Source organism: Phlebotomus argentipes, unplaced genomic scaffold (assembly GCF_947086385.1).
Source record: "Phlebotomus argentipes unplaced genomic scaffold, Phlebotomus argentipes genome assembly scaffold_18, whole genome shotgun sequence".
In the NCBI taxonomy this organism is placed as follows: Eukaryota; Metazoa; Arthropoda; class Insecta; order Diptera; family Psychodidae; genus Phlebotomus; species Phlebotomus argentipes.
This window is the reverse complement of record NW_026776177.1, coordinates 8,324,232-8,348,052: the sequence shown is the minus strand read 5'-3', so window position 1 is coordinate 8,348,052 and position 23,821 is coordinate 8,324,232. Positions and strand designations below refer to the sequence as shown.

At 41.6% G+C, this 23,821-nt stretch overlaps 1 protein-coding gene across 1 annotated transcript; it reads left to right on the top strand.

Annotated features, from left to right (window-relative positions):
• The first annotated feature begins 1,391 nt into the window (after nt 1-1,391).
• Nucleotides 1,392-21,863, top strand: LOC132259531 (myocardin). Its single transcript, XM_059757198.1, has 5 exons — nt 1,392-1,497; nt 12,600-12,791; nt 12,881-13,021; nt 14,477-14,542; nt 14,668-21,863. The coding sequence occupies exons 2-5, from the start codon at nt 12,782-12,784 to the stop codon at nt 17,697-17,699; spliced, it is 3,249 nt and encodes a 1,082-aa protein (XP_059613181.1). The 5' UTR covers nt 1,392-1,497; nt 12,600-12,781; the 3' UTR covers nt 17,700-21,863.
• The last annotated feature ends 1,958 nt before the right edge of the window (nt 21,864-23,821 follow it).

Here is a 23,821-nt window from a genome sequence, read left to right as displayed (position 1 = left end):
AAGTATGTGCGGAGGAATGAAGATGGAAGCAAAAAGGCCACTTGCCACTCTTCTCTTTAAACTGCACCGCAAAATGGCGGGCTTCGATTGCAATTTTCTTGCTCTTTTTCCCGGCCGCGAACATCCATCATCATCGAGGCCAAAGAGGTGCAAAAGCGTGGTTTTTCACTGAGGCTTCGGCGAGTTGAATAGAACTTAGCTGCGATTGAATTGGCAAGAAGTGTTTATGAAAACGAATTCGGTCGGCTCAATTGATGTTATTTATAATATATGATAATCTTGATCAATCAAAGGAATGAAATAATTGATTTTAGGAATCTGAATGATTAGAATTGGATGCAGACGACTATTATGTGTGAATTTAATATTTTTGTAACGTAATTCATATTATTAACTTTGCTTTTAACCGTCTTCATGCGTCAAATCACCACACGTGTTTTGTCTTTAAATATATTCTTGGCAACTCGAGATAAATAACAATACTTAGCATATAATTCTCAAACTCATTGGATATGTTGAATATTGTAATACTTTTCGGTAAAGCTGCCCAAAATATGTTACATATTGCAATAAAATCTTTCCATTAAAGAAGTTGAAGAAGGAAAAATTAAATTGCTCTGTTAAATTTCTATTTTATTAGGTTCAAGATATTTTTTCAACATTCTATGTTAAAATTACTAATTAAACGTCCCAATTTCTGCGATATTATTTTAAATTGAAGAAGAGATAAATATCTAAAAAAAATAATGATAATAATAATCAACTAAAAATGCATACAAAATGCGCACAAGTGTTAATCTCCAACCCTTGCAAAGAATCTTCCCCCATCGCTATGAAGCGATTGTAGGAGAAGAAAAGCGGCAAATAAGAGCATAAATGACAATAATGAAAATCGTTCCCTCAATTTTCTCCGCGTGCTGAAATTCTGTGCCTGAGAATTCACATGGAAAAATATCTCAACTCGTTGCCAGGAATTTTCCCGTTGAGTCTCAAAGAAGGAGAGACATCAAAGGGAAATATTTTCTTTCCATCAACTCAGGTGGGCGAGGAAGGGCTCGTGTAGGTTGAGTCTTTCCTCGAGTGTCCTTCTGTGTATTTTGCTCAGGCACTCTCTCAAGACGTTTTGGAAGGAGGATTTTCATGTGTTTTCACAACGGCTTCCTTTCAATTCCTCAACACGTGCGCCACCTAGCCGGGCGCACTGCAGGCTCCCGAGACACACTCGCCGAAGAAGCCTCCCAATTGGTCCAATTGGCATGCATGCTGGTGTTCTTCCCAGAGCGACAGTGCTGCCAACTTGCGCAGTTTTTTTTGCGTAATAAAACGTCAAACCGTGCTTCAATGCAAGATGCTGTTTTTCTTGTGAATTTCCCTGCAAAATATTCGCGGAATCATCCACGAGACAGCGCGATTGGCTTGGAGAGTGCACGAATACCCTTTTGACCGGCTCCCGGGGACAATTGCTTGGACAGTCGTCGCGGGAGTGGGCACGTCCAGGTGAGTCCCCAAGTTTCAGGATCCACCACACCCAAATGGTGAGATTTTGACCATTTCGCCCAACTTTCGCACCTCTGAGGGGCTCCTTTGGGGGTGATTTCCCTGCCGGAGAGTCTAAAGAAAGGCCCAATGGGTGGATGAGGTGAGAAATTGTGGATATACCGGGATTTTCTCATGGTTTTCTGTGTCAAAGATGGCTCTCGTCTTTCGCTCAAATTCCACGGCATTTTTCTAACATTTTTGATTTGCCGGGAGACTCTTTGGGTCTCTTGAAGACCTCTGCGGTGGCAGCAAATGGGATTTACGTGTAAATATTTAGTGGAAATGTATTCACAGTGTGATTTATTTGCAGATGAAAATTACGCATTTTGTTTGATTGGAGGAATATTTGGGCCGGGGGCCGATGCTAGCGCCACACACTGGCTTCTTAGCAGAACTGTGTGACAGCTGAAAACTGACCACGATGTTTTGCGATGCTGGCAATTTCTGCTAAAAATGCCCCTTATCACTTGATAAGGTGGCCAAATGAGACGTCGCGAGATAGAGTAACCCTCCAGGTATCTGATTGATAAGGTGGATTCGGCTGACAAGAGGTTCTTCATGGGAAAACTACTCAGCAAAAAGTCGCGTATTTTGTGCTGATCCGGACACACTCTAGTGTTTGCTATTCATTCGAAAACACACCCAAAAGTGCCCTCAGAGCCTCATATTTTGCTTGATTTGCGTTGGGGAGGCGCTAAGCAGTGCCACAGGGGTGCTCGTGAATCTCTGTGATAAGGTTTGGGACTCTGCGAACTGTTTTCTATCCTCACGGTGGTTTTGCAAGACGAATCACCGTCTTAAAATAGCCCTGAAGAATCCCAATCTCTCGCTCTCGGGCGCCACCCGTGCGTCTGCGTGAGATGCTGCGTGCTCTCGCGATCGGCGCTGTTGACCAAAACGCCCGGATCGCAAGACGTTCTACTGGCCTCTTCACGCACACACATTCACGTTCTGTGCATCAATTGCTAGAGCATTAGACGCTCTAATCCTGTTCCAAAGGACAGTTGAACCACTAATTGCGATAAGTTTAGAATGTACAAACTCTGTTATCCTCTCTTGCGATCAATACTTGGAAAGATTGTTGTTTTTTGCCTTCGACTATCAAGAATTGCTTTTTGCACAAACTCTTGTGCTTTTGACTGTGTTTGTGCGTGAGTGAGAAAAGTCCGACGACACCCAAAATTCACCATTCGGCTTCTGATCCACATTCTCTCAGCATTTTCTCCCGTCTCGACTCGAGGAAAATTCTCACCCAAAGTGCAAAAATTGGCGATCAAATGGTGAGATTGTGTCTCTCTGGGTGGATTCATTTCTTGGGTGTTCGTGATTAACGCTGTTTCGGCACCGCGTGATCACACACGGAGTCAAGTCCTTGCGGTGTGCAGAAGGAGTGTGTTGCATAAGTGGTGCGTGAGTGTTGCGTCGCGTGAAGATTTTCTCCCAAAAATAGTGCACGCAAGTTGCGCGAGAAATCAATGAGACAATTTGTGGAGGAGGATCTCTCGATGGGACATTCTTGGGCGCGCTTGTCCCCATTTCTCGCATGCCGCAAAATGATCTTTAAATGCACGTAAAAGTGTGTAGAGAGATTCATTATTAGGTCTTTCCATCTTCACACTCGGCCGCGTGTGTGGAGAAATTTCCGTTTTTCATAAAAATAAATTCTCATAAATTTTGATTTAAAATATTCCCGTGTGTGCGCGTGTCGTGAGTGTAGAAATCACGACGAGTGTGTTGTGTCACTGGCGTGAGGATAGAAAAAAGAGGAGATATAAGAGGAGTTGCGCGAGCTGTGGCGACGGAAAGTGGCTGGTGATAAAAAAGAGTCTCCTCGTCAGTGGCCAGGAGGATGGGCAGCGAGCGGGCGAAGTGAGTGCTAGATGAGAGATAGCGGCGGAGCCAGGACGTGGCGGCATGCAAGATTGGTCCTTGTGACGCCTTCTGGTGGCCCCAGGAAATTATGCCCGTTAGCACTGATTATGGCGAACCACCTGCAAAGTGCTGCAAATATTGTGATGGTAAAGGATCATCGAGTTAATCCTTGATTACAGATCTCTGCTCACGACATCAGAATTTTGAACTGCTCTTTCGTCCTCTCGTGAGGACTTACTGAATTCATGATAGAATTTTCAGAGCGCTTAGAACACATTTGGTCATGCAAGAAAGGACGCAAAAATTAATTTTATTACATTTAATTCAGTGAAAAATATAATTTAACAATGAAGCATTCGCCAATTTTGACTAGAATAAATCACAGTAATGATGAAGAAATTCGTGTACTGGAAGTGTAATTATGATTGTTTATTGATAAAATATACTCTTGTAAAATTTAATTGTTCTTGGAGCTGTGAAATCTGTCTCAAATTGAGTTCATTCGCTCTCAAACGCCACTTTTAAGTGTGTTGCCTTCAAATTGCTTATAGACATGCAGAATGAGCCAATTCACATTTCACTCTCGAATGTTGGAAAAGATGCTTTTGTAGCCAAATCTGTGGAATTTCCAAGTCTAGAATTTCTAATTTAATCACCAATCCACATGAAATTCGAGGCATTACAATCGATATAATGTAAAGTCGATTTCATTGGGCTGTTTTCATCCTTTTCACTGTGAGGAGATTTTCACATTTCACATGATTCTCGATTGGGGATTTAATTCGCATGATTCGTGGAATATTTACTGACGTAAACGGGAAATACGGGGGAAAATCATAAAGTTTTGTGCTATGCAACAAATCGTGGATGATGTAAAATTGGCGGATTTAATCAAAATGCCTTTAGTGATTATTTATTGAGGAAGTTTGTCGTGATTTAGATGAGCAATTTAGCATCAATTTTTGGGTGAAAGTGTCTGCGGGTGATTATATGCCAAAAGGCATAAATTTGTCTGTTTTTCCCAGTGGACCGAATAAAAATCGCGCGCACCCACGAACTTTTTGACCCTGAAAAATTCGAACGTGCAGATTATTTCAAGGTCAAACAGATGTGTGAATGAAAATTTTGAGTTGGATACTTCTTTCTCTGTGTTCCTCAGGCCATTTAACAAGCACTAAATCCCGCGGGGAAAAATCCGCGAGGCGTTATTTACGTGGTATTTGAATTTATGTTTCGATGCTCCGCATGTGGGTGGGATTTTTAGGATTGTGAAGAAATCACTGTCCACGCGAGGGGGTGAGATTAGAGACTAATTGAGTCTCTGGGATGCCCACGCACGCAGTCTGTATCGGATGAAAGGAGTGCGTCCGGAAATGTATGACTGAGTTGACAGTCGGACGCGTGAGAGCAGAGATGTGAATTTTGATTGCAAATCTTGCAGAAAATTCACACGATTATACAATGTAGCGCAAAAATGTTAATTTGTCGAGCGACGATGCAAGTGGGAAAGGAAGGGTGCGTTGATGTATAAAGAGAGACAGAAGGAGAAGGAAAGTGGAGTGTGTATAAAAGCTATTAAGATTCCTGTGTATTATTTCAGGATAGGAGAGAGGGAATGTGAGAGTCTTTCTTGGCTTCACATTGAATTTTTGAACAAGCTAGTTTTCTTTCAATTTTCCCCGACTTTTTCCTATGCTGTTCACCCATAGTGAGCAAGAGATAAAAGAGACAAATTAATCCACCCACAAATTGACCAAGAGATAGATGTAATTTTGTGAAAATTTAATTGATCTTCCTGCTGGCAATTCTCTTTCTTTTTCCGTCTGCCTTGGCTCATGTATATCTGTGTGATAAAATTTCCGTAATTTAGGCGCGCGTACGGTGCGGATTTTCATTTAGATCTCAGGGTTTTTCACTCAATTCTCTCGCACTTTTACCCACAAAATACTTTTCATGTGGCGTTAAGACGTGCGAAGGACTTTTTTTCTGTTTCCTCAGCAGAGGAAAAGAATCAATTGCCTAATCGAATCGGGCATATCAGATTGATAAACCGCACGATTGTGCGTGCGTGCGTGCGTGATGATGAGAAAATTCCTTCAGCAACAAGATGTCTGCGCTGATGGCTTAGATCGCACGATCGCAGCATTGTATGGCTGCAAAGAGGAGGAATTTATTTGTTGTGTGATCTTCATGGCATTAGAAATTCTCGCCAAGAGCGCGCGAGGATCTATTTAGTATTAGGATTCGCAAATAGTAACATTTTTATTTAAAAATGTGTCTCTGCATTTTGTGTGGCGCGGCACAAGGTTTTCGTCGGCCTTTTTTTGCATCATCTCTGGCTCTCTAATGCGTGTGTGCTTGTTTTGTCAATGATGATGGGACGATGACGATGAAAATGTGCGACTTGCTATTCCACTATGTAGACAAGTGAAATTTTCCCTCCCATGCCCACCCTCTTCGCGTTGCCCGGGTTCATCATCCAACCGAAATTTGTATACAATTTTAAAACATACATAAAAGCATCTCGCGTGTATTTAGGAGAGACAAATAGCGTGTGTGAGAGAGAGAAGAGCCACATAAAACACACCACATTTCAATGGCATTCATTCTGCAATACAAAAAGTGAACATAGAAGTGATTCAATGAATAACCATCAGCGCTTTTCCTTCTATTTTTCTTATCTGCCTCTCTCGCTCTCTCTCACTTACGCCTTCTTCTTTAGCATCTCTCACATAGAGATCTGTTATAGTTTTTCATGTAAACCATGACAGAGTTTCCAACACACATCTTGCAATAATGTGTGTTTATTCCAAATTTTCCTCGCCGATTTCGCTGTCGATGTGGATGCGCGACGTTGCTCGGTGGAAAATCTTCATTACATAACATTAAAATGTAGACGTTAGGGATTTGCTGGTGAATTTCAGCAAAATGAACCTCACCATTCTCACACGTGTGTGTGTTTTGGACTATGAGGCACTTTAAGGGATTACCTTAAGCTGACGGAAGGAGTTTGTAAAATATTGAGCAAGTGTTTGATGGATTTCCCAGGGAGAATTGCAATTTAGTTTTTCGCCAACATTGCACCGAATGAATTGTTCTGCCGCATTGGTGTCCTTAAGGTTATTTACTAAGGAATGCCCTTTTTTCTTAATTATTTCTACCATTTAGACTAACAATTGAATTCAACGCTTCTGTGAAGATAAACTTTTACGTACAGCGTATTTATCACCGTTGATAGCTGCTAAACAGTTGGTTCACCTGTTACTTCATTAATAAATGTCTCAATTTGTCGAATTCCTCCCAAGCCTGCAACATATTATTGTGCGGTGGGACAAAAGGGGGAGACGCGAGTCTGAGCGATAATAGAAAAGGAGTTGGGATTTTCTTTTTATAAATTCGTACAAGACAACTGGGAGTGAGAGAGGAATCACACCCGTATTTTATGGCTCGTAAGACACTTTCTCATTCTATCCCGGAGAGCTTTGAGTCGATGGTTTGGCTAAGATTCCCAAATGTGCCTTCTCCAATGAGACTCATTTTGCCTAAATACATTGAAAAAGAGTCCACATCGATCATCTTGTCCTTCTTTGAGGGATTATTTGTGGGGCTGGGTGATTGTTTGGAGGTTAAAGAGCCAAATGGCTCAATGGCAAACCTTGTGGGGCACAGAGAGTGCGAAAGAGAGAGATAGATAGAGAGAGCGTTCGATGGGCGGCGAGGAGGAATATTCATTTGGGGGTGTGGGTTGATGATGATGGAAAATGTGGCACAGAAGGGCAAAATGTGTTGTACATATAATAGCATAATTTCTAATAAGAGAGAGAATACGGAGGTGAACGTGAGAGAATATATACCGTGTTATTTGAAGGGATGATGATGATGAAGAAAAGGTTGAATTATTAATTTTCCACTATCGATTAAATGTGTGGGGCGAAGAGGAAGGAAGGCGCATTATTTGCCCTTCTCTATAAGCCGCGTGAAAGATTCTTCGGGTCTGTTTCTCTCACTGGCTGTTGTATATGTGTATTGTATGTGATATTTGTGGCAGTCTCTTGCCTAAACGAAAATATGTCTTTCTGCTTTTGCTGGTTTAATACGTGTGGCACGTGAAAAGGCAACAACCATAAATATTGTCACTTGAACTAAATTGTGCTATTTTACTTATAGAATATCAGCATGAGACAAGTGGCAGAAGAGAGGGAGAAAGAGAGACATTTTCGGGGTGTAAATTAACAAAAATTAGTTTAGGAATTCACGCAAGATCCATTCTCGGGGGTAAATTTTGTTCAAATGGTTCACCACCACAATTGGCTTTGTAATTTTACGACGTGCACTCGTGGCGTTCTTGGGGGTGAGAAAGAGTAGTGAGGAAGGGAAATGGAATTTAGGTGAAAGACTTGCTGGAATTGATGTGTTTTTTGCCTCAAACGTGACTCTTGCGCCAATTGGAACATTTCCCATGGAAATTCATTGTTGGAAAGTCTATCGCACGATTTTCCCAATTAACTAAGGATTAACATTAGAGGATTTAGAGACTGAAAGAGAGAGAAATGTAGATTGTGTTTTCGCAAAATGTGTGTAGCGTTTGTGAGAAATGAAGTAAACTATGAGGGTTTTATGATATTTCAGACATATTTCACCATTTTCCCTGAAACAGTGTGTCAATGAGAAAATTAGAATTCAATACACATACCTTCTTAAATAGTATCTTGACCTCTGCGGTGCGATCGTAAATTAGCTTATATGTGATACACACTCTGATTTATAAAAAAATATATATATTTGCTATTTTCACTAAAACGCGATACATCTTAAATTTGACATTCTCGGGAAAATTTACGAGATGGCATATGAAATGTAAGAGATATTTGGTTTAAATTCTCAAATTTTATTACTTGAAAAACATGAATGTGTATTTGCAATGAAAATTGTCGGTAATTTAAAACATGGGAATTATTTATTATGAATTTTATTGCTATTGAGGTAGAATGTCTGAGATTCTTTCCTATGCTTTGGGGCGAATGTAAAATAGTTATTGTTATGATATTATTTGAAACATGGGTGTTTTGTATTGTGTAATTAAATTTGCGTAAATTGCTAAAATTATTATGTTTCATGATGGCTTTGCCGCTCCTATTTTTAACGATTTTCATATTTGTGTGTGGATTTTTTGTGTGTGCATAGGAAAAACACGGAATATTTTAACACAAGAAGTCATTAGTGTGATTTTCCGAAGGATATTTTTGATATTTGGTGTGACCAAGTTATTGGTTGTGCGCTGTGGAAAGGGAAAAAGACAATCTTCAGGGACACAGAGGCATAGCAAAAGAATATGTAAACATGCGAAGAAAGAGTTGAGGAGGAGTGAATTATTTTTGAGCACTGCTTTTTGGGGTGGGAGAAAAGCGCATGAGAGGAGAGAGAAAAAAAATGAGGAAATTGCTCAAGAGTCCTAATTTTCCATATTGTTGAGTCTTTTGGCACTGAAAATGTCACGAAATGTATGATGCAACAACTGCAGAAAACGCCGCTTCTCGATGGGCGACGGGGTGGCTTTGACCATGAAAATGCCAGAGTTAAACAGACTTGTCACAATATTATCTGCATCAATCACTGAGTGAACTTTCTCGGTACACAAATACAATTTATTGTTTGTTTGTACAGAAAATTTTTCCACAAAGTTCATTCTCTCTTTGATATATTCTTCTTCGCATGAGAAGTGGAAATTGTTTTGTGAGGGATGATGATTCGAGTGTCTGGTAATGTTGGCAAGCATACACGAGACGTGTCGTAAAATGGTGTCGAATATGCTCCGTTGCAAAATTCTGAAGATACATTTTTCGACAAGGATTCAATGAATCTTGAGTATTGAAGCTGATATTGAAGCTTTTTTCCAGTCTATGAATTATATTTAAGAATTTTATTGATTTTTGTTACTTGCATTTTTGAATATATTTATTTAATGAGAATTAATAAATCCAGAACCTTAAGATTTACTGTGAGTTTCAATAGCTTCAAAATTCATTCTTTAAAGACGGATTTTCAAAGTTCTGTTGATTAAACTTGTTCATAGTATCATAAGAACGTACTGAAAAACATTTTACGACGCGTACTTTCATAACATCGATGTCTAGTGGATGATGAACTGGAAAGGGAAATGAGAGTCTTTTGAATATGTTGGAAATTCATTCGTTTCCCTCTTCTTTTTTCTGCATGGGTTTTAAGAGGAGGAAAGAGAGTACAAAAGCTTTCCATGGTTATCTGACTTGGGGAAAGAGGATGAAAGAGAAGTAAGAAGAGAAATTCCCCATTGACTCTATGGTAGTTTTTCCCCAATGACAATTTTCAAAGTGGAAAATCAATGGTTCTATTGATTACCCAATGCCCATTTCAGTTGAGGGTGAGAGAAAAGGTTTTATTTGCTCATTGAGAGCTTTCTGGGATGGAGAAGCTTTTTTCTACCTGTGTGAGTTGCTCGTTATCGAACAATTGCTGTGTCTTTTATCCTTTTACCAATAATGGTTGCCACTTTTTTTCTGTCTAAAGTATACTTTGAGATTTATTCGATTTTAAGGTGAGAGAACCTTCTTATCGACCTTGCCTAATCAATTTTCCCTTTTGCCTCTGCCATTTGCGGAAAAAAACACGAAGCTTAGCTGATAAAAACATGAGCAATTGATAGTGCTTCACTGCGATAAAGATATGATATTGACTCCCTGACTCGAGCGCGTTGACTTTGACATCAGCTTGAGTGTGTTCAGTGTCTGGTGAAAAGTTTCGCCATTCTTGTCGGTATGAATTTGAGGTGAAGACTGTGGAGAGGAAAATTCCAGATATTCCGAAAAGTTTTCACGAGAGAGCAAAATATGCTGTGTGAGATGGAAGAAACTGTGCTTGGTGAGACATAAAGTGTGGCGCGCTGAGACGATGATGATAAATATGCAAATGATTTCGTGTAGATGTGTCACCTACACGGCGAGCTAAATATAGTGAAATGATTCAAAAAGGGCAATTAAATTTGCAGGTTATTTTTTTTCTGCAGCCAATTGAAATGCCTTCGGTGAGGATTCACTGATGCGAAATTGCACACTAAAAGCTGGGTGAAACATGCAAATGGCATGACAATAGAGCCAAAAATTGCATATATGACTTATTTTTGCCAAATATACATATTGAGTCGGAGTTTTTTTCGTGACAAATTGCATGTGAACTTTCATAAATGTACATAAGATGAGATTTCTGCTCAAAATGTGCTTCACTCATTCTCAATTGGTTGTTGTATATTGCATAAAACGGAAAGTATAACGCCTAAGTCTGATTGCTCTATTTCTCTCGGTATTTTTAGAATCTATAAACATCTTCTTCTTTCTCATTTTCACTCTCTTGCACACAAGTCTCTCTTGCTCGCCACTATGGCGATATATTGTAGCTTTTGTATTATCGCATTGAAAATTTTGTTGTGTAAAGTTCTTCGCGTTTTTTTGCTGTTGCTCTCACATTCAGCGAAACTGTGAGTTTGATGATGGATTTTCCTCAGCATTCTTCGCAATCTTCTCATCTGCCGTTTGGCAGGATTGACGATTGAAATGCATCGTACGTGCAATGGTGCATGATCTTGATGTAATTTACTGATAGACTCTCTCTCTCTCTCTCTCTCTCATCTCTCCTACACACTCAATTCGCGAATATTGAAATTTTGTTGCAAAAGTCTTCATTAGTGAGATTGAGATAGTGTCAACACGTCGCACAATAGACTGCAGAAGTTGTGCTCACGATAATGAGTGAGTTTTACTGCAGGAGATTCTTCTCAAAATATTGTTTGACTGACAAAATATTGCATGACTTGACATGTCTAAAAATATGCTGCTTAATTTATGATTGGCGTGTGATAATGCTTGTAATTTACCTCTGAATGCATGTTAAATCAAGATCATGAACATGACTTGGGCGTGATTTATTTCAAATTCGACAAATTGATTTGGATTTCACGGGAAAAATGCTGGCAAAGACACAAACATTTAATATGTTCTTATCACTTATCTAATCTAAAATTGTACTAATGTTGTGATAGTGATTAATGCAGTGACTTCATCATGTCGCAAAACACTGATAGGGACACAAAATAAAGCCAGAGTTTTGTGTTATTATTATTTCAATTTTCATTCTATGAATTTGCTTAATACTTTTAATGATTTATTGTCCAAATTTCATCCATTCCATTTGACACATTTGAAGATTTTTCTACAAAGTGCGTTACAATAAAATCAGTCAAATTTAACAAGTAATAAAAGTGGCTAATATTAGCCATTTAACACAGAATTACTTGATGGTTGATCTAAAAAGAGTGTGTAATATCAATGAAAATAACTATTTCCTTGGGTGAATTTGCCCAAATTGCCACTAAGGAAGTTTTCCTCTTGGGTCTCGTCAGGAATTTCCCCAAGCGCCACACACATAATGTCGGTGAGGCAAATTGAGGAGGAGGTGGTGGGAAAAGTGGTGTGGAAAAATATAAAAGTATATTAGGAAGAAGACACTGAAAGTGAGCCTCTGCGCTATAAATTGTAGGTGGGAAGTTTTGTTGGATGGTGATAGAAAAAAGCTGTGCTTTTTCTGCCTCATCCAATGTTATGTTGTCGTGTATAGTTTTCACATGCTATATATTTTTTCCATGTGTATGTGCGTGAATAAGAGGAAAACATGCAGAAAGTCTGGGCGCTCGTGAGAGATGTTGACGCGAGAAAGGTGGAGGAGTTGAGGATCTTTTTTGCTGCCGCTGTTGTGCTATACACAGTGTGTATTCAGCGGTGTGTGAAAAAGAGAGAAAAATGATGAAGAAGGAAGAGGAGATGAGAAACTTGGCAGAGATTTGAATTGGTGGAAAACCTATTTTCATGCTGTATGCTAGTGGGTAAAAATATTGTTTACCAATCGTGTGGAATTTTGTTTTGCCCCCAAAAAGATAAAATTGCTCTGCAACACAACGCACGCACATTTTGGGCTTGTGAACTCTTGCGGAGTGTTTTGCCATTGCCGCGCGCGCTGATGGATTGTAATGGAGTGCGCGCTTTTGGGTGGGTTTTTCTCAGGGAAAGCGATGAGAGGAAATTTGTCCATGTCTTGCAGATGTTATGAGTCAAGATGATGACGTCATGGCTAATGAAAATTCATGTTGTGTGTCTTTGCAGAGTTTTCGGATAGCGTGGATGGACCTGTATCGTGGCGTTTGACGCTCGATCAGGATCTTATTGACACGCTGCAACGAAGTTTTCCAAATTGGTTCAATTCCACGGCCATTTGTGAGTCGGACTCGGAGAATATTTCCACGAATTACCACTTTTCTGAGCAATTGCTGACATCCATTGACAGAATGGCTGAAGGTAAAGGAGAAAAAACAGCTCTTTTGCATATGCAAAGTGGAATTTTCCCCACTGATGCTCTTCATTTTGTGTGTTTGTTGTCCTTTCAGGCGAACGTTCAGCAAATACATCAGCATCAACGGACAATACGAGTTCATCACTAACAAGTGGTTTAAATACAAGACACTCACCGCCCAAAGCTGTTGTCGATTCCAGTCCGTTGCAGCCAGCGATGGATAAGAACAAAGAATGTGAGTACTGTGCTCATGACAATCATTCACATCCGCCGCTTGAATATAAGCTTTCAATGCGGATTTTCTCTCTCTGTCTCTCTCTCGGTGGTGATGATTTTCTTAAGGGCGAAAATGTGTGACAATGAGAAAGGAAATAAGTTTTACAACGCGGAACGCGCTTCTCTGCCTCTGGACACACACACAGTGGAAGAAAATTAATTTAAAATTCTTCTCTTGCTGGATGAGAAGAAATTCTCGTTGATTTTCCTCTTCTCTGGGGGCGTCTGAGAAATTGCTAAGTGATTAAATTTTCTCTCTTCAGTGAAATGATGGTGCAAAATTGTATTGTCACTGATAGGAAGTGAGATGCAGATGCAAAAGCCTAAAGGATGGAGAGATTGAATGAGAAATGTAATCTCCAGATGATGATGAAGTATTATTTCGCTATTTCTGCTGCTTGTAATAAAATGAGAGATCATTTGACACAGAAACTGCATAAGAGATTTCTCAGTTTAGTCGCTGAGGAAGATGCACAATACTCGTGAAGAGATTTGCTTACACACTTTTAGGTGGGCAATCAAGGCGGGATTGGGAAACACTCAATATTTATCTTCCGCATTGTTCTTCAAATATAAACATCAATGTGATACTGTGAGGAAGAGTAAGAGAGAGAGAGAGAGACAAAAGTGCAATTCTGCACTCTCAAAGTGTTTATTTAACTTTGGGTTTAACTCGAATTTGAGAAGTTAAGATTCTATTTGTCAGTTTGTGGCTTCTTATTTAATTTGCCATCGATGTCCTCTGACTTTGTGTGTTTCACAGTGGCAAAGGATGACCCGAGAGTGGATTAAGGACGACATATGAGGTCTATTGATTTTCCCCCAAAATACCATGCAGATTTTGGTTGTATATGGCTAAAAGCCCTGTCTTGGAATAATCAATGGAAGGAGGGAGCACACAAAAAGTCAATTCTCAGAATGGCTAAAGCCATCATTTGCCTCAGCTGGGGAAATCCATTGATATAAGATTGGAAAATCGACTCCATGGCAAATAAGTAAGATTATCGGGTGGATTTTGTGGGATACATTGACTTGGGCGGTGGGAAAAGTCTCGTTGTGGTGTGAGAAAGAGAGAGAGAGAGAGGAAAATCTTTGGCAAAAGTTTCGTTTAACAAAGAATGAAGGAAACATGAACAACTTCTCAAGTTCACTATTCTCCTTTACCCGATTCTGCGTCAAACTCGGCAGATTATGCAAATTTTTATGTTGCGATGTTTGAATGTGGGTTCAAATGGTATTGAGAGTGTTATTTTGCTTTTTGGGCGAACAAAGTGATAATTGGCTGTTGACGAGTTTGAATTCAATATCCACTTTTAAGTGTTGGTAATGAAGAAAATTGAATGATATTTCGTGGAGCGAAAATTAGGCGATTTCTAAAAAATTCATGTTACTTAACATTCCTCGTCTTTTGCAGCTCTGAAAGTGAAGCTAATGATGCGAAGACCCATCACTCAGCTGGTGGAACAAGGGATTCTTCCACGTAAGTATCAAATATTAATGATGGCAAAGAGAAGGAAATAATCCAAGGGTTGCGTTCGCAAGCGAAAAGGAGACTTTTGTGGAGAGGATGAGGCGTGTAATGTGAGCCATTTCTGATCCTTTCAGCCTTGAAAACATCACCGGCAATTCATGAGCAACGAAAGCAACTTCAGCGGGCGAAAACGGGAGATTTGCTGAAGGCGAAGATCCAGCAAAGGCCTGATCGACAGGAGCTGGAGCGTCGTCACATTCTGGAGCACGATGAGAGTCATGTGGATCCGAGTCTGGCGGAGAAGCAGCGAATGCTGAAGAAGGCTCGACTGGCGGATCAGTTGAATTCGCAGATATCACACCGTCCGGGACCATTGGAGTTGATCAAGAAGAACATCCTGCACACGGAGGAGCCCATCGAGAGGATCGTGAAGGAGGGTTTGGTGACATTCAAGGCGACCAGCGAGGGTTTGCTGAGTCGCCCACAACAGCCCCACAGCTACATCACATTCGAGGAGGATAGTCAGAGCTCTGAGGGCGATCAGCGCTCGAGTCCGGCGCGGGGCTCCTCGGCTGGAAGTGATGTGATTGAGACGGCGGCAGCGTCGGCGGGAATTGTCACGGTGGCGCTCACGATTCCCACCACGGGTGGAGCGGTGATGGTGACATCTGCCACGCCAGTGCTTCAGAGCAAATTCCACTCGCTCCTCGCACCATACGTGTCTTCGGCTCCGCCACCGCCGCCGCCCCTGCCAATCAAGAGTGAGACAATCCAGATCAACTCAGAGACACCGCAGAGATTTGCGGAGTTGTGCCAATCCGTGGTGGGATATGTCACGACGAATTCCACTTTGATTCCAATCGCTCCGGCGCCCAGTCCGTCATCACTGGCCTCCACAAGTTCCAGCCTCAGTCCTATATCGTCTGTGCCTTCGCCGCAGCAGCCCGTCAGACCGCCCATTGTGGCCGTGACGCCGAAGTCCGATGCTCCGGGCAAGGATAAGTACCGGAAGAAGAGCAAGAGCAAACCAGTGGTGAAGGCGAGACCCATTAAATTCCACGAATACAAGGGTCCACCGAATGCACAGAAAGTCAGTTCCCTGGTCAGCAGTGCGCAGACGGAAGAGACGTCTTATCAGTTGCTGCTGAAGCAGCAGAATTGTCTGCTTGAGTATCTCGAAGGACTGAACAAGACATCGACTCAGTTCATCCAGCAAATGCCCATAAAGTGTGAGTCCTCGTCGAATAGTGTGATCTCTCAGCCGATTCCTTCGCCCGCTCACTCTGTGGCCTCGTCCACGACCGAGAGCTGTGCCGGCAACTTCCCGGAGATTTCCAGCACGGCGGCGGAAATTGCCAAGCTGGAGAAGATGAAGGTGTACGACCTGAAGCTGCAGCTGAAGAAGCGGAATCTGCCAGTGTCTGGACCCAAGCCGCAGCTCATTGAGCGCCTGAAGCCTTATCTGCCGCTGGAGCCCGTGTCAATTGCACAGGGAGATTCTGTGGTGAGCAGCGAGACGACAGATCTCGATGTGGTGAGTTCGATGTCGCCGGAATCTGACGAACCGGAGAACATGGATGTGCAGTCGTACGAGATGACGATGGAGGAGATGTCGCCGGTGGTGATGAATGAGGAGTTAGTGAAAGAGCAGCAGAGGAAGATTGACGAACTGCAGCGGAAGTTGAAGGAGAGTCAGGATGAGTTGCTGCAGATGAAGCAGTGTCAACCGCCAGTGAATGAGCCGCCAGCTTTGACGCAGAAAATGATTGTGAAGCAGCAACTCGAGGCGAAGATACAGAAGGAGAAGCTGCAGCAGCTGGAGAATCTGAAGAGGCAGCAGAAGCTAGTGGAGGTGAAGACGGAGCCGCAGCAGCAGCAACAGCCTCATGTGCAAATCACAGATGCGCAGTTGCAGCAGATTCAGGGCGCTGGTGGGAAGGGCAATGTGGAGATCGTGTGGAACGGTGAGCCGACACTCCTGCTGGTGAATCTGAGGGACAAGAAGGAGAACATCAGCCAACAGACATCCATTCCAAGAATACTGGTGCCCATTGCCGCGGCCAAGGCGGCCGATGTGAAGCCGCAGGAGATTCAAGTGGTGGGCGTGAAGTCTGAACCGCTGCACTTCGATGAGATGTCAGCGGGTCAGGCGGAAGCACTGAAGTTCATCACGACGCAGGCCAATGCGGCGGCCACGAGTACCACGACCACGAAGGCGAATGGGAAGATTCCACACAGGAATTCACAATTGATCACAGATGTGCTGGAGATCTTGATAAGGAATGGCGAACTTCCTGAGTCAGCAGCACAGATTCCTGTCACGCCAACGACGCCGGGAACAACGGCTGCCGGAGCGCCTCTGATGGATGGCATTGTGTTCACGAAGTCACGCATGCAGGCGCCGCCGGAAGCTGCACAGTTTGCGAGTGGTCAGGAGAATGGAGATGGTGTGGAGAATATGGATCTCTTGTCACCGCTGCATCCGGATCCGGCGATTGATGCTGACAATGCGGTGAACACACTCAATATGTTCCTGGAACAGTCTTCGGCGGGCCTGGAGAGCAGCGGAAAGGATTGCGATGCCGTGGATCTCAATCACTTTGACGATCTTGCATTTATGGAGCTCATGAGTCATCAGATGGACATGGATATTACGGAGGACAGTCCAACAGAGCCGCCACAGGCGCCGCCGCCGCCCTACAGCAGAGCCAGGCGCGAGATGAATCCCAGTCTTCAGCCGTCACTGTCGGAGCTGATCCAGCAACAGTCGGCGAGTGGCTTCTTCAATGGGGCGCAAGTGACAGCGTCGAGTGGAAACAATAATCTGCACACAACGCCGCTGAGTAATAACAATTTGGTGAATGAAATCCAGATGGAGATGGACGAATTCTCCAATTCACTCCCACCATTTGACTTTCCCGCTCTCGGTGGGGCGCTGAGCCACGATGTGGACAACCCCACGCCGCACTTCACCTTTGCCACCACTGCTGATGACGCGCCGCCGACCACGAGTGTGGTAACGTCGCACTGTGGTGCTGAACAGAATCTCTATGATGCCACCCACGTGGCCATGCAGCAGGACAATCTACTGGATCTGCTCAGCTTCGATGACCTCAGGATGTCCGGGGAGTCGATGCCGTGGAGCGAAGTGGACTTTGCCGTGTGAGAGGACAAACACACCACACAACAAGTGATGAGAATCTTCCGGGAGGACACAATCGCAGTAACTATGAATCATTTTCTAATACTTGTTATAAACACACACACAAAATATTATATTTAATCCACTATTTAAGAGCGCAACAATGCGGTGAATATTTCAGAAATATTCACACCGCCGAAACACTCAACTAACGTGTGAAATTGTACGCCCAGAGAGAGAGCTGAGAAGCGTTTATTTAATAGGAGAGCTTAACATTGATTTAAGACGATTCACTTCAGCATAATCCATCATGACCAATAAATATGTAGGAGAGTGAGTGGGTGGAAGTGTGCATGCAATTCTAATCACACTTTAACAACAATGGCCCCAATTCTGGCAGCGTTGATAGAGAGCAAGATATCAGGGTGTCAAATAATTGTAAAATCAAGATTATGGCATTCTCGAAGAGTTGAAATCATGATATCTTGATGGCAGAATTGAGGCTAATATCTCTTATAAAGTCTCTAGAATGCATATGCGAGGAGGGAAAGAGGAGAAGTTCTAAGTGAATATCCAGGCGTAGAGTTCGAAATAAGATTAAATACTTGACAAGAGATCATTCAGGATGTGTAAAATCCTTAGAAATAGGAATAAATTTCTCCTTGAGAAATCACTTATAATAAACACTTATAGATTTGATGAAAAGGAAAGCATGAGAAAATATTCTAGTTAAATTTTTAACAATTAATTCCAGTGATTTTTTTATTGAATAATAATTATAAAGAAGTAACTTAAATATACAGTGCAAGAGAGAAACAGAAAGAGAGAGAGAGAGATGTGAAACAACAGATGAAATAATAACAAAATATTCGAGAAAGAACCATTAATAAATTGAAGTGCCTGCAATGTCATTGTGCATCGTCAATGAGATTAGAGAAAATTTTACTTAACGTGTGTTTCACAGGAAAATACAATTAAAAAAAAACAAGGGGATTTTACAGAAATTCACTTCGATAAGGCTTTTTATCAAGTGTGCGATTGTAAAGTTTCCTTGCTGAGAATTCACAGGAGAGAATTTTTTTAAGCGAAGTAACATCATTAAGTAAAAATATTGATAGTAATGCATGAATGATTGTCCGATAATTGTAGACTTGTAATGTCATAGGATAACTCGTGTGTGAGAAGATGAACTAAAGGAGAGGCACAGAAGGAGAGATGATGGCAATCGAGAGAAGACGTGGAGAAGACACAAGAAGGAGAGAAAAATTCAATGTTGGGAATATATCGAAAATGCGAAAATGTTGCTCTGCGATGCTTCTTGTTTTACGTTTTCTCGCTCATCCTTTAATTTTATTTTCTCCCCGTTTAAGATTAATGGTAATACCATCCTATTCTCACGTGAATGGAAGACAGAGGTGAAGAGGAAGAGCTGAAAAATCTAATTAATTTTATTTTTACGCTCTGCACAGTGTAGTCGTTTTTTCTGCTGACCATTAGTACTCTGAAGTCATGGGAGAGAGAGAAGTGAGATAGGAGAGGAACTCCTCTAAAAGCAACCAAAATTCATTACATGAGTCAAAACAACTCTGCAATATGTGTAGGATTTTTTGGGCGGTTTTGCTAGATTCCACTGTGTTCGTTTTTTGCTCATTTATCCGTGGCTGAAATGCGTTGGTGATCACGTTTACTTCACTCTCATCGCGTCTCTTGCCAATTCCCGTGTGCGGCTTTTTAATCTCACTGCAGGAAATCGGCGGGCTTTGCATGCGAGAGTGAACAATCCTTGACGAATTTGAGTTACGACATGGTGAAAATGTGGAAACTCAATATTTCCAATGACCACCTGGACATGCCAATGTCGCTCAGGTGTTTTCCATTCTGATCATCGTGCGATGATCACACTTGCCAGCCCACGCTCTCGCGGGCCGTGAACGTTAATTGTGGAGTTGAAAAATATGATTTCTGGGTGTAAACAAATCGCGTGAGAATAGCAAGTTGGAATTGTATTTGTTCAGTTTGTTATTTGGTTTTGGTGTTTCAAATAATTAAATTTTGCAGATATTTCAAACACTATGTGTGATGTAACACGATGAAGAAATAGAGCCACAATGTATTCTCTGGGTTTTATTGCCAATTTGAGATGTTGCTTACAGTGATCTTCAATAGATTATGTGGAGATACTCAAAGTCTGTTGCTCGCAGTGTCAATTTGTAGAGAATACAGATGAAGAGAATTTGATTGAAACTCGATTAGCTCTTGCAGGAGAAGAAGGTTTCGCATTTTGCATCAATATTTCATCTGCAAGAATATATAAATTAACTAATAGATGAAATTAGTAGATGGTTTTTCTCGCCTAAATTTAATTCCATCTACTTTGCAAGTCCTTTAAACGCTTGTCCGAACTTTAATGGTCTTTTGTAGTGATTTAACCATTCCCTTTTGCCTGACACATTCTTCCATTTGTATGGCAAATGATTAAAATCTCACTGGTATTCTTTCACAGTTGATAAATGATGAGAGTTGAGAAATGAAATCCAGAAATTGTATTACCTATTCATCCCCGAAGAATTTCTCACATGAATACTAACAATTCCACCCTCACTTTTGCTCTGTCATGACTTGGTGTGAATTGTGAATGGGCGGAGAATAGGAACAATTATGAGAATAATTGTGCAATAATTGCTAACATAGCTAATTCAATTTAGAGAACGTGAATCGCGTGAGATTTTTCCACAACGGTCTTTTCTCTCTCACTTCTTGATCTCCTGAGCTTTGCTCCGTGCCGGAAAGCCTGTGCGGATGGTCTGGGCAGGAGGTGTATAATGGCACAATGAGTGTGAGGGGTGGATATTCGCGGGGGTGGAGTGTCTCCACGGAGGAATCCCCAAAATTAATGAATATGAAGTAATATAAAATGGCTCTTTTGGAAAACCGGCAAGAGAAGTGATTAAATTCTTGTATAGAAATTGGTATGGAAGATGAGAAAGAGAAGAGGCATTCAGCGAGTGGTGAGGAATAATTTATGCATTTAAGATGGGGATAATGTGGCGAGAGTGATAAAAATAATAAAGCAAATCCCGTTCGGTGTGAATTTGCCGAGGACAGGATGGGAGAGCACAAAAAGTGGCTCAGGGACATTTGTCAACTGGCGGATGTGTCCTCGAGAGGTGGGCGGGGGTGGAAAAGGGCTGAAATGTGTGAATGTGTGTGTGTGTGTGAAGATTTACAAGTTAATATGTACAGAAGAAATGAGACAAGACAAAGTCGCACAAAATGCTTCCATAAATAAAAAATGATTAAAGTTAATGCAAAACGGAAAAATATAGCAAACATTTTCCCTTCCCTTCGGCCTGGCGTGTGTCGCCGTGCGTGTAATTTTATACTCCTTTCGCCTCTCGTTCGCCCCCCGTTATTGAGGGGGCGGCGCCCGAGGCGGGGAGGCGAGAGGGGTGCACAGAAACTTACACGTTGACAAAGTGGAGGGAAAAATGTTGAGCTTTCCATGCTGAACCCCCAAAATATTGCCACTGGGGTTGAGTTCAATGTGAGTGAATTGAGAGCGAAGGGGGGTGCGTGAGGGGGTGCATGAGGGGACAAAAAGCTGTGCGTGTGGCTGGAGAGGGATGAAAATAATAACTACAAGTTCGATGATAATATAAAGAGAAGAAAGGAAAAAAAACTACGATATAGAGTCTAATAAATTACGTTACATAATAATAATAAATTTACTGAGAGTAAAAAGTAAGAGTGAGAGGAGAAAAGTAATAAAGTGTAATGATTAGTAATTGATACAGATCACATTTTATTTCTGTTTTTTTCCCCCTGTATACTGCTTTATTTGTATGGAAAACATGACCCTTTGTCATTTTCTGTTTACCTCTGTAATAATTCTGTTACTCAGAAGAGAAGAAGAGAAACCTCTGAATGGTTCGTGGCAAAGATGCAGAGCATGGAAAACTATTAATTTGTCTTTCATAGAAGAAGAAAATTTTCTCTAAGCATAAGAAAATTGAGAAAATTATTTGTGTATCAGGTGCTGTTCCAAGATTTTCATTGAAAATTTTCAATTACTTAGCGTTTTAGTCTCTTATTGAATATAGTTATACTGTGTAAGAATGCTATTAAACTTAATGATGAGAATGAGTATAATTGCAAAATATACAAGAAACATTTTGAGCAAAACATAAACCACGAGTGATCTTTTATCTTTCCGCGGAAAGTGTTTGATTCTCCACAGCGCAACAAGTTCTACGTTGTTGTTGTTTTTGGCTACACTGAACGCAATGTTGGGGAAGTATTGAATGGTATGTATTTTCAGGTCTTTAGTGATAGAATCAATGTGAAGAAATGAACTTTTGACAATGTGAATTAATAATTATATCATGTTATGCAAAATATTGCAGTGAAAAGTGGAATTACTGGAGTTTTTGTATTTAAAAATTCAGGCAAAATCATTAGTTATGAATCTTCTGTGGTAAGTATGACGAATTAAAGAATTCTCAATATACCATTCCACAAAAATTATTACTACGTGACGTTTTAAATACTTTAGAATGATTTTCTCAAGTTGCTAAAGTTGCTGCCAGTGAAAAATTTCCTGTAAACCATTTAAAATATTCTAAATTTTCCAGGGAAGTTTGAGTGTCAGAGAAGTCAAGTTAACCCTCATGTTTGCAAGCCACAGAAGGAATTTTAGCCAATTTTGAGGGGACTTTTGATGTGTCTTTTGATGTAAAGTTTTCCTCGTGGCAGAAATCAAATGTCTTCGACTCTTCGCTCTAATCATAATCTCCCCTTTGACCCAGATGCTGTCGGCGAGTTGGGTCTATTTTTGCGATTCTACGTATTATCCTTTATATATAACACACTTTCCGCCAGTCAGACTCTCGCCTGATTTACTCTTGTGTGCGCCTTTCCGTGGGCCGAGGCGCTCTCCTGCGTCCTCGCCACCCACGACAGAAGCGATACACTTCCGGAACAAATAATCCGCGTGTTTGTCGTCAGAACGGGAGTCCGGGGAGCGATGAAAGACAGTGCGAGTGGGTGGGCGCGCTTTAATGCCGGGGGCGAGTCTCGGGGAGTGTAAATCGACGGCACACGGAAAAGTACACACATTTGCAGGGAAATGGACAAGCTCTGGGGCTCTGGGCGGCCTCGGGGGTGGCAATTTGAGACTTGGACGCGATTTCGTGGCATTTCGTCAATGGGGAAGCCCAGAGAGCGCCTCATGTGGAGACGAGGCTGCTGAATAAGTAATTGAGATGCGGAATGGGGGAAATAAATGCGACATGGGGCAAATCTTGAGCGAAATTGATTAATAAATTATATGTGAGTGAGAAATAGGCAAGCAATCAAAAGCAAATAAAGTCAAGGGGTGGTTCGGCAGGCGGCCGAGTGACAAATGTCCAGGATGTGTGGATGGAAGGAAAAAAGCACGTGGAAGGGCGCAATGAGCATGAATTATTCACAATTTCAACTGCGGGTACAATTTTAATGACTCGCCCATCGATCAGGAGGGTTGGCGCGAGTAATATTTTCGGGGGGTTGCGCAAACATGTAAATCTATCTTGGGTGGGAAATATTTTTGGATTCCGTGTGTTTTGATTCTTTTCCCCAGCGAGCGTTCAACCACTCTTTGCTCTCATTACAGTCTTTTTGCCGCGCTGTGTCTCGAAATACCACACAGCGCACAACCCTTATACTTTTTTTCTCTGAATTATTTTCATGTGACTCCTTTCTAAAATTATATACACAGGCGAAAAGCCTCAAAGGTGAAATTTCTCCGGAAAAACTTCTTTTCACCCGGCGCACATTTTTGGGGAAATATTTTCCAATTTTCAGACTCTCAAAATAACTCCGCGCGAGAGCTTCTTAAAATATTTTTTTTCCTCTCATCCAGCAATTCCAACTCTCAAACATATTTCACAGCAAATGGCAATCACTGGCAATTTCCTTCTCTTCTAAATATTTCGTCCCTTTTTTTCCCCCAAAACCCACCCATATACAAAATTCCTCAATTACGCATTTCTGCCTCTTTTAATTATTTTCCACGGAACCTGATCGGGATTCTTCCGGCGCACGGAGAGAGATTTTCTCCCCGTCTCACTCGCACACGGGAAAGCCGAGATGGATATCATCTTCTCCGG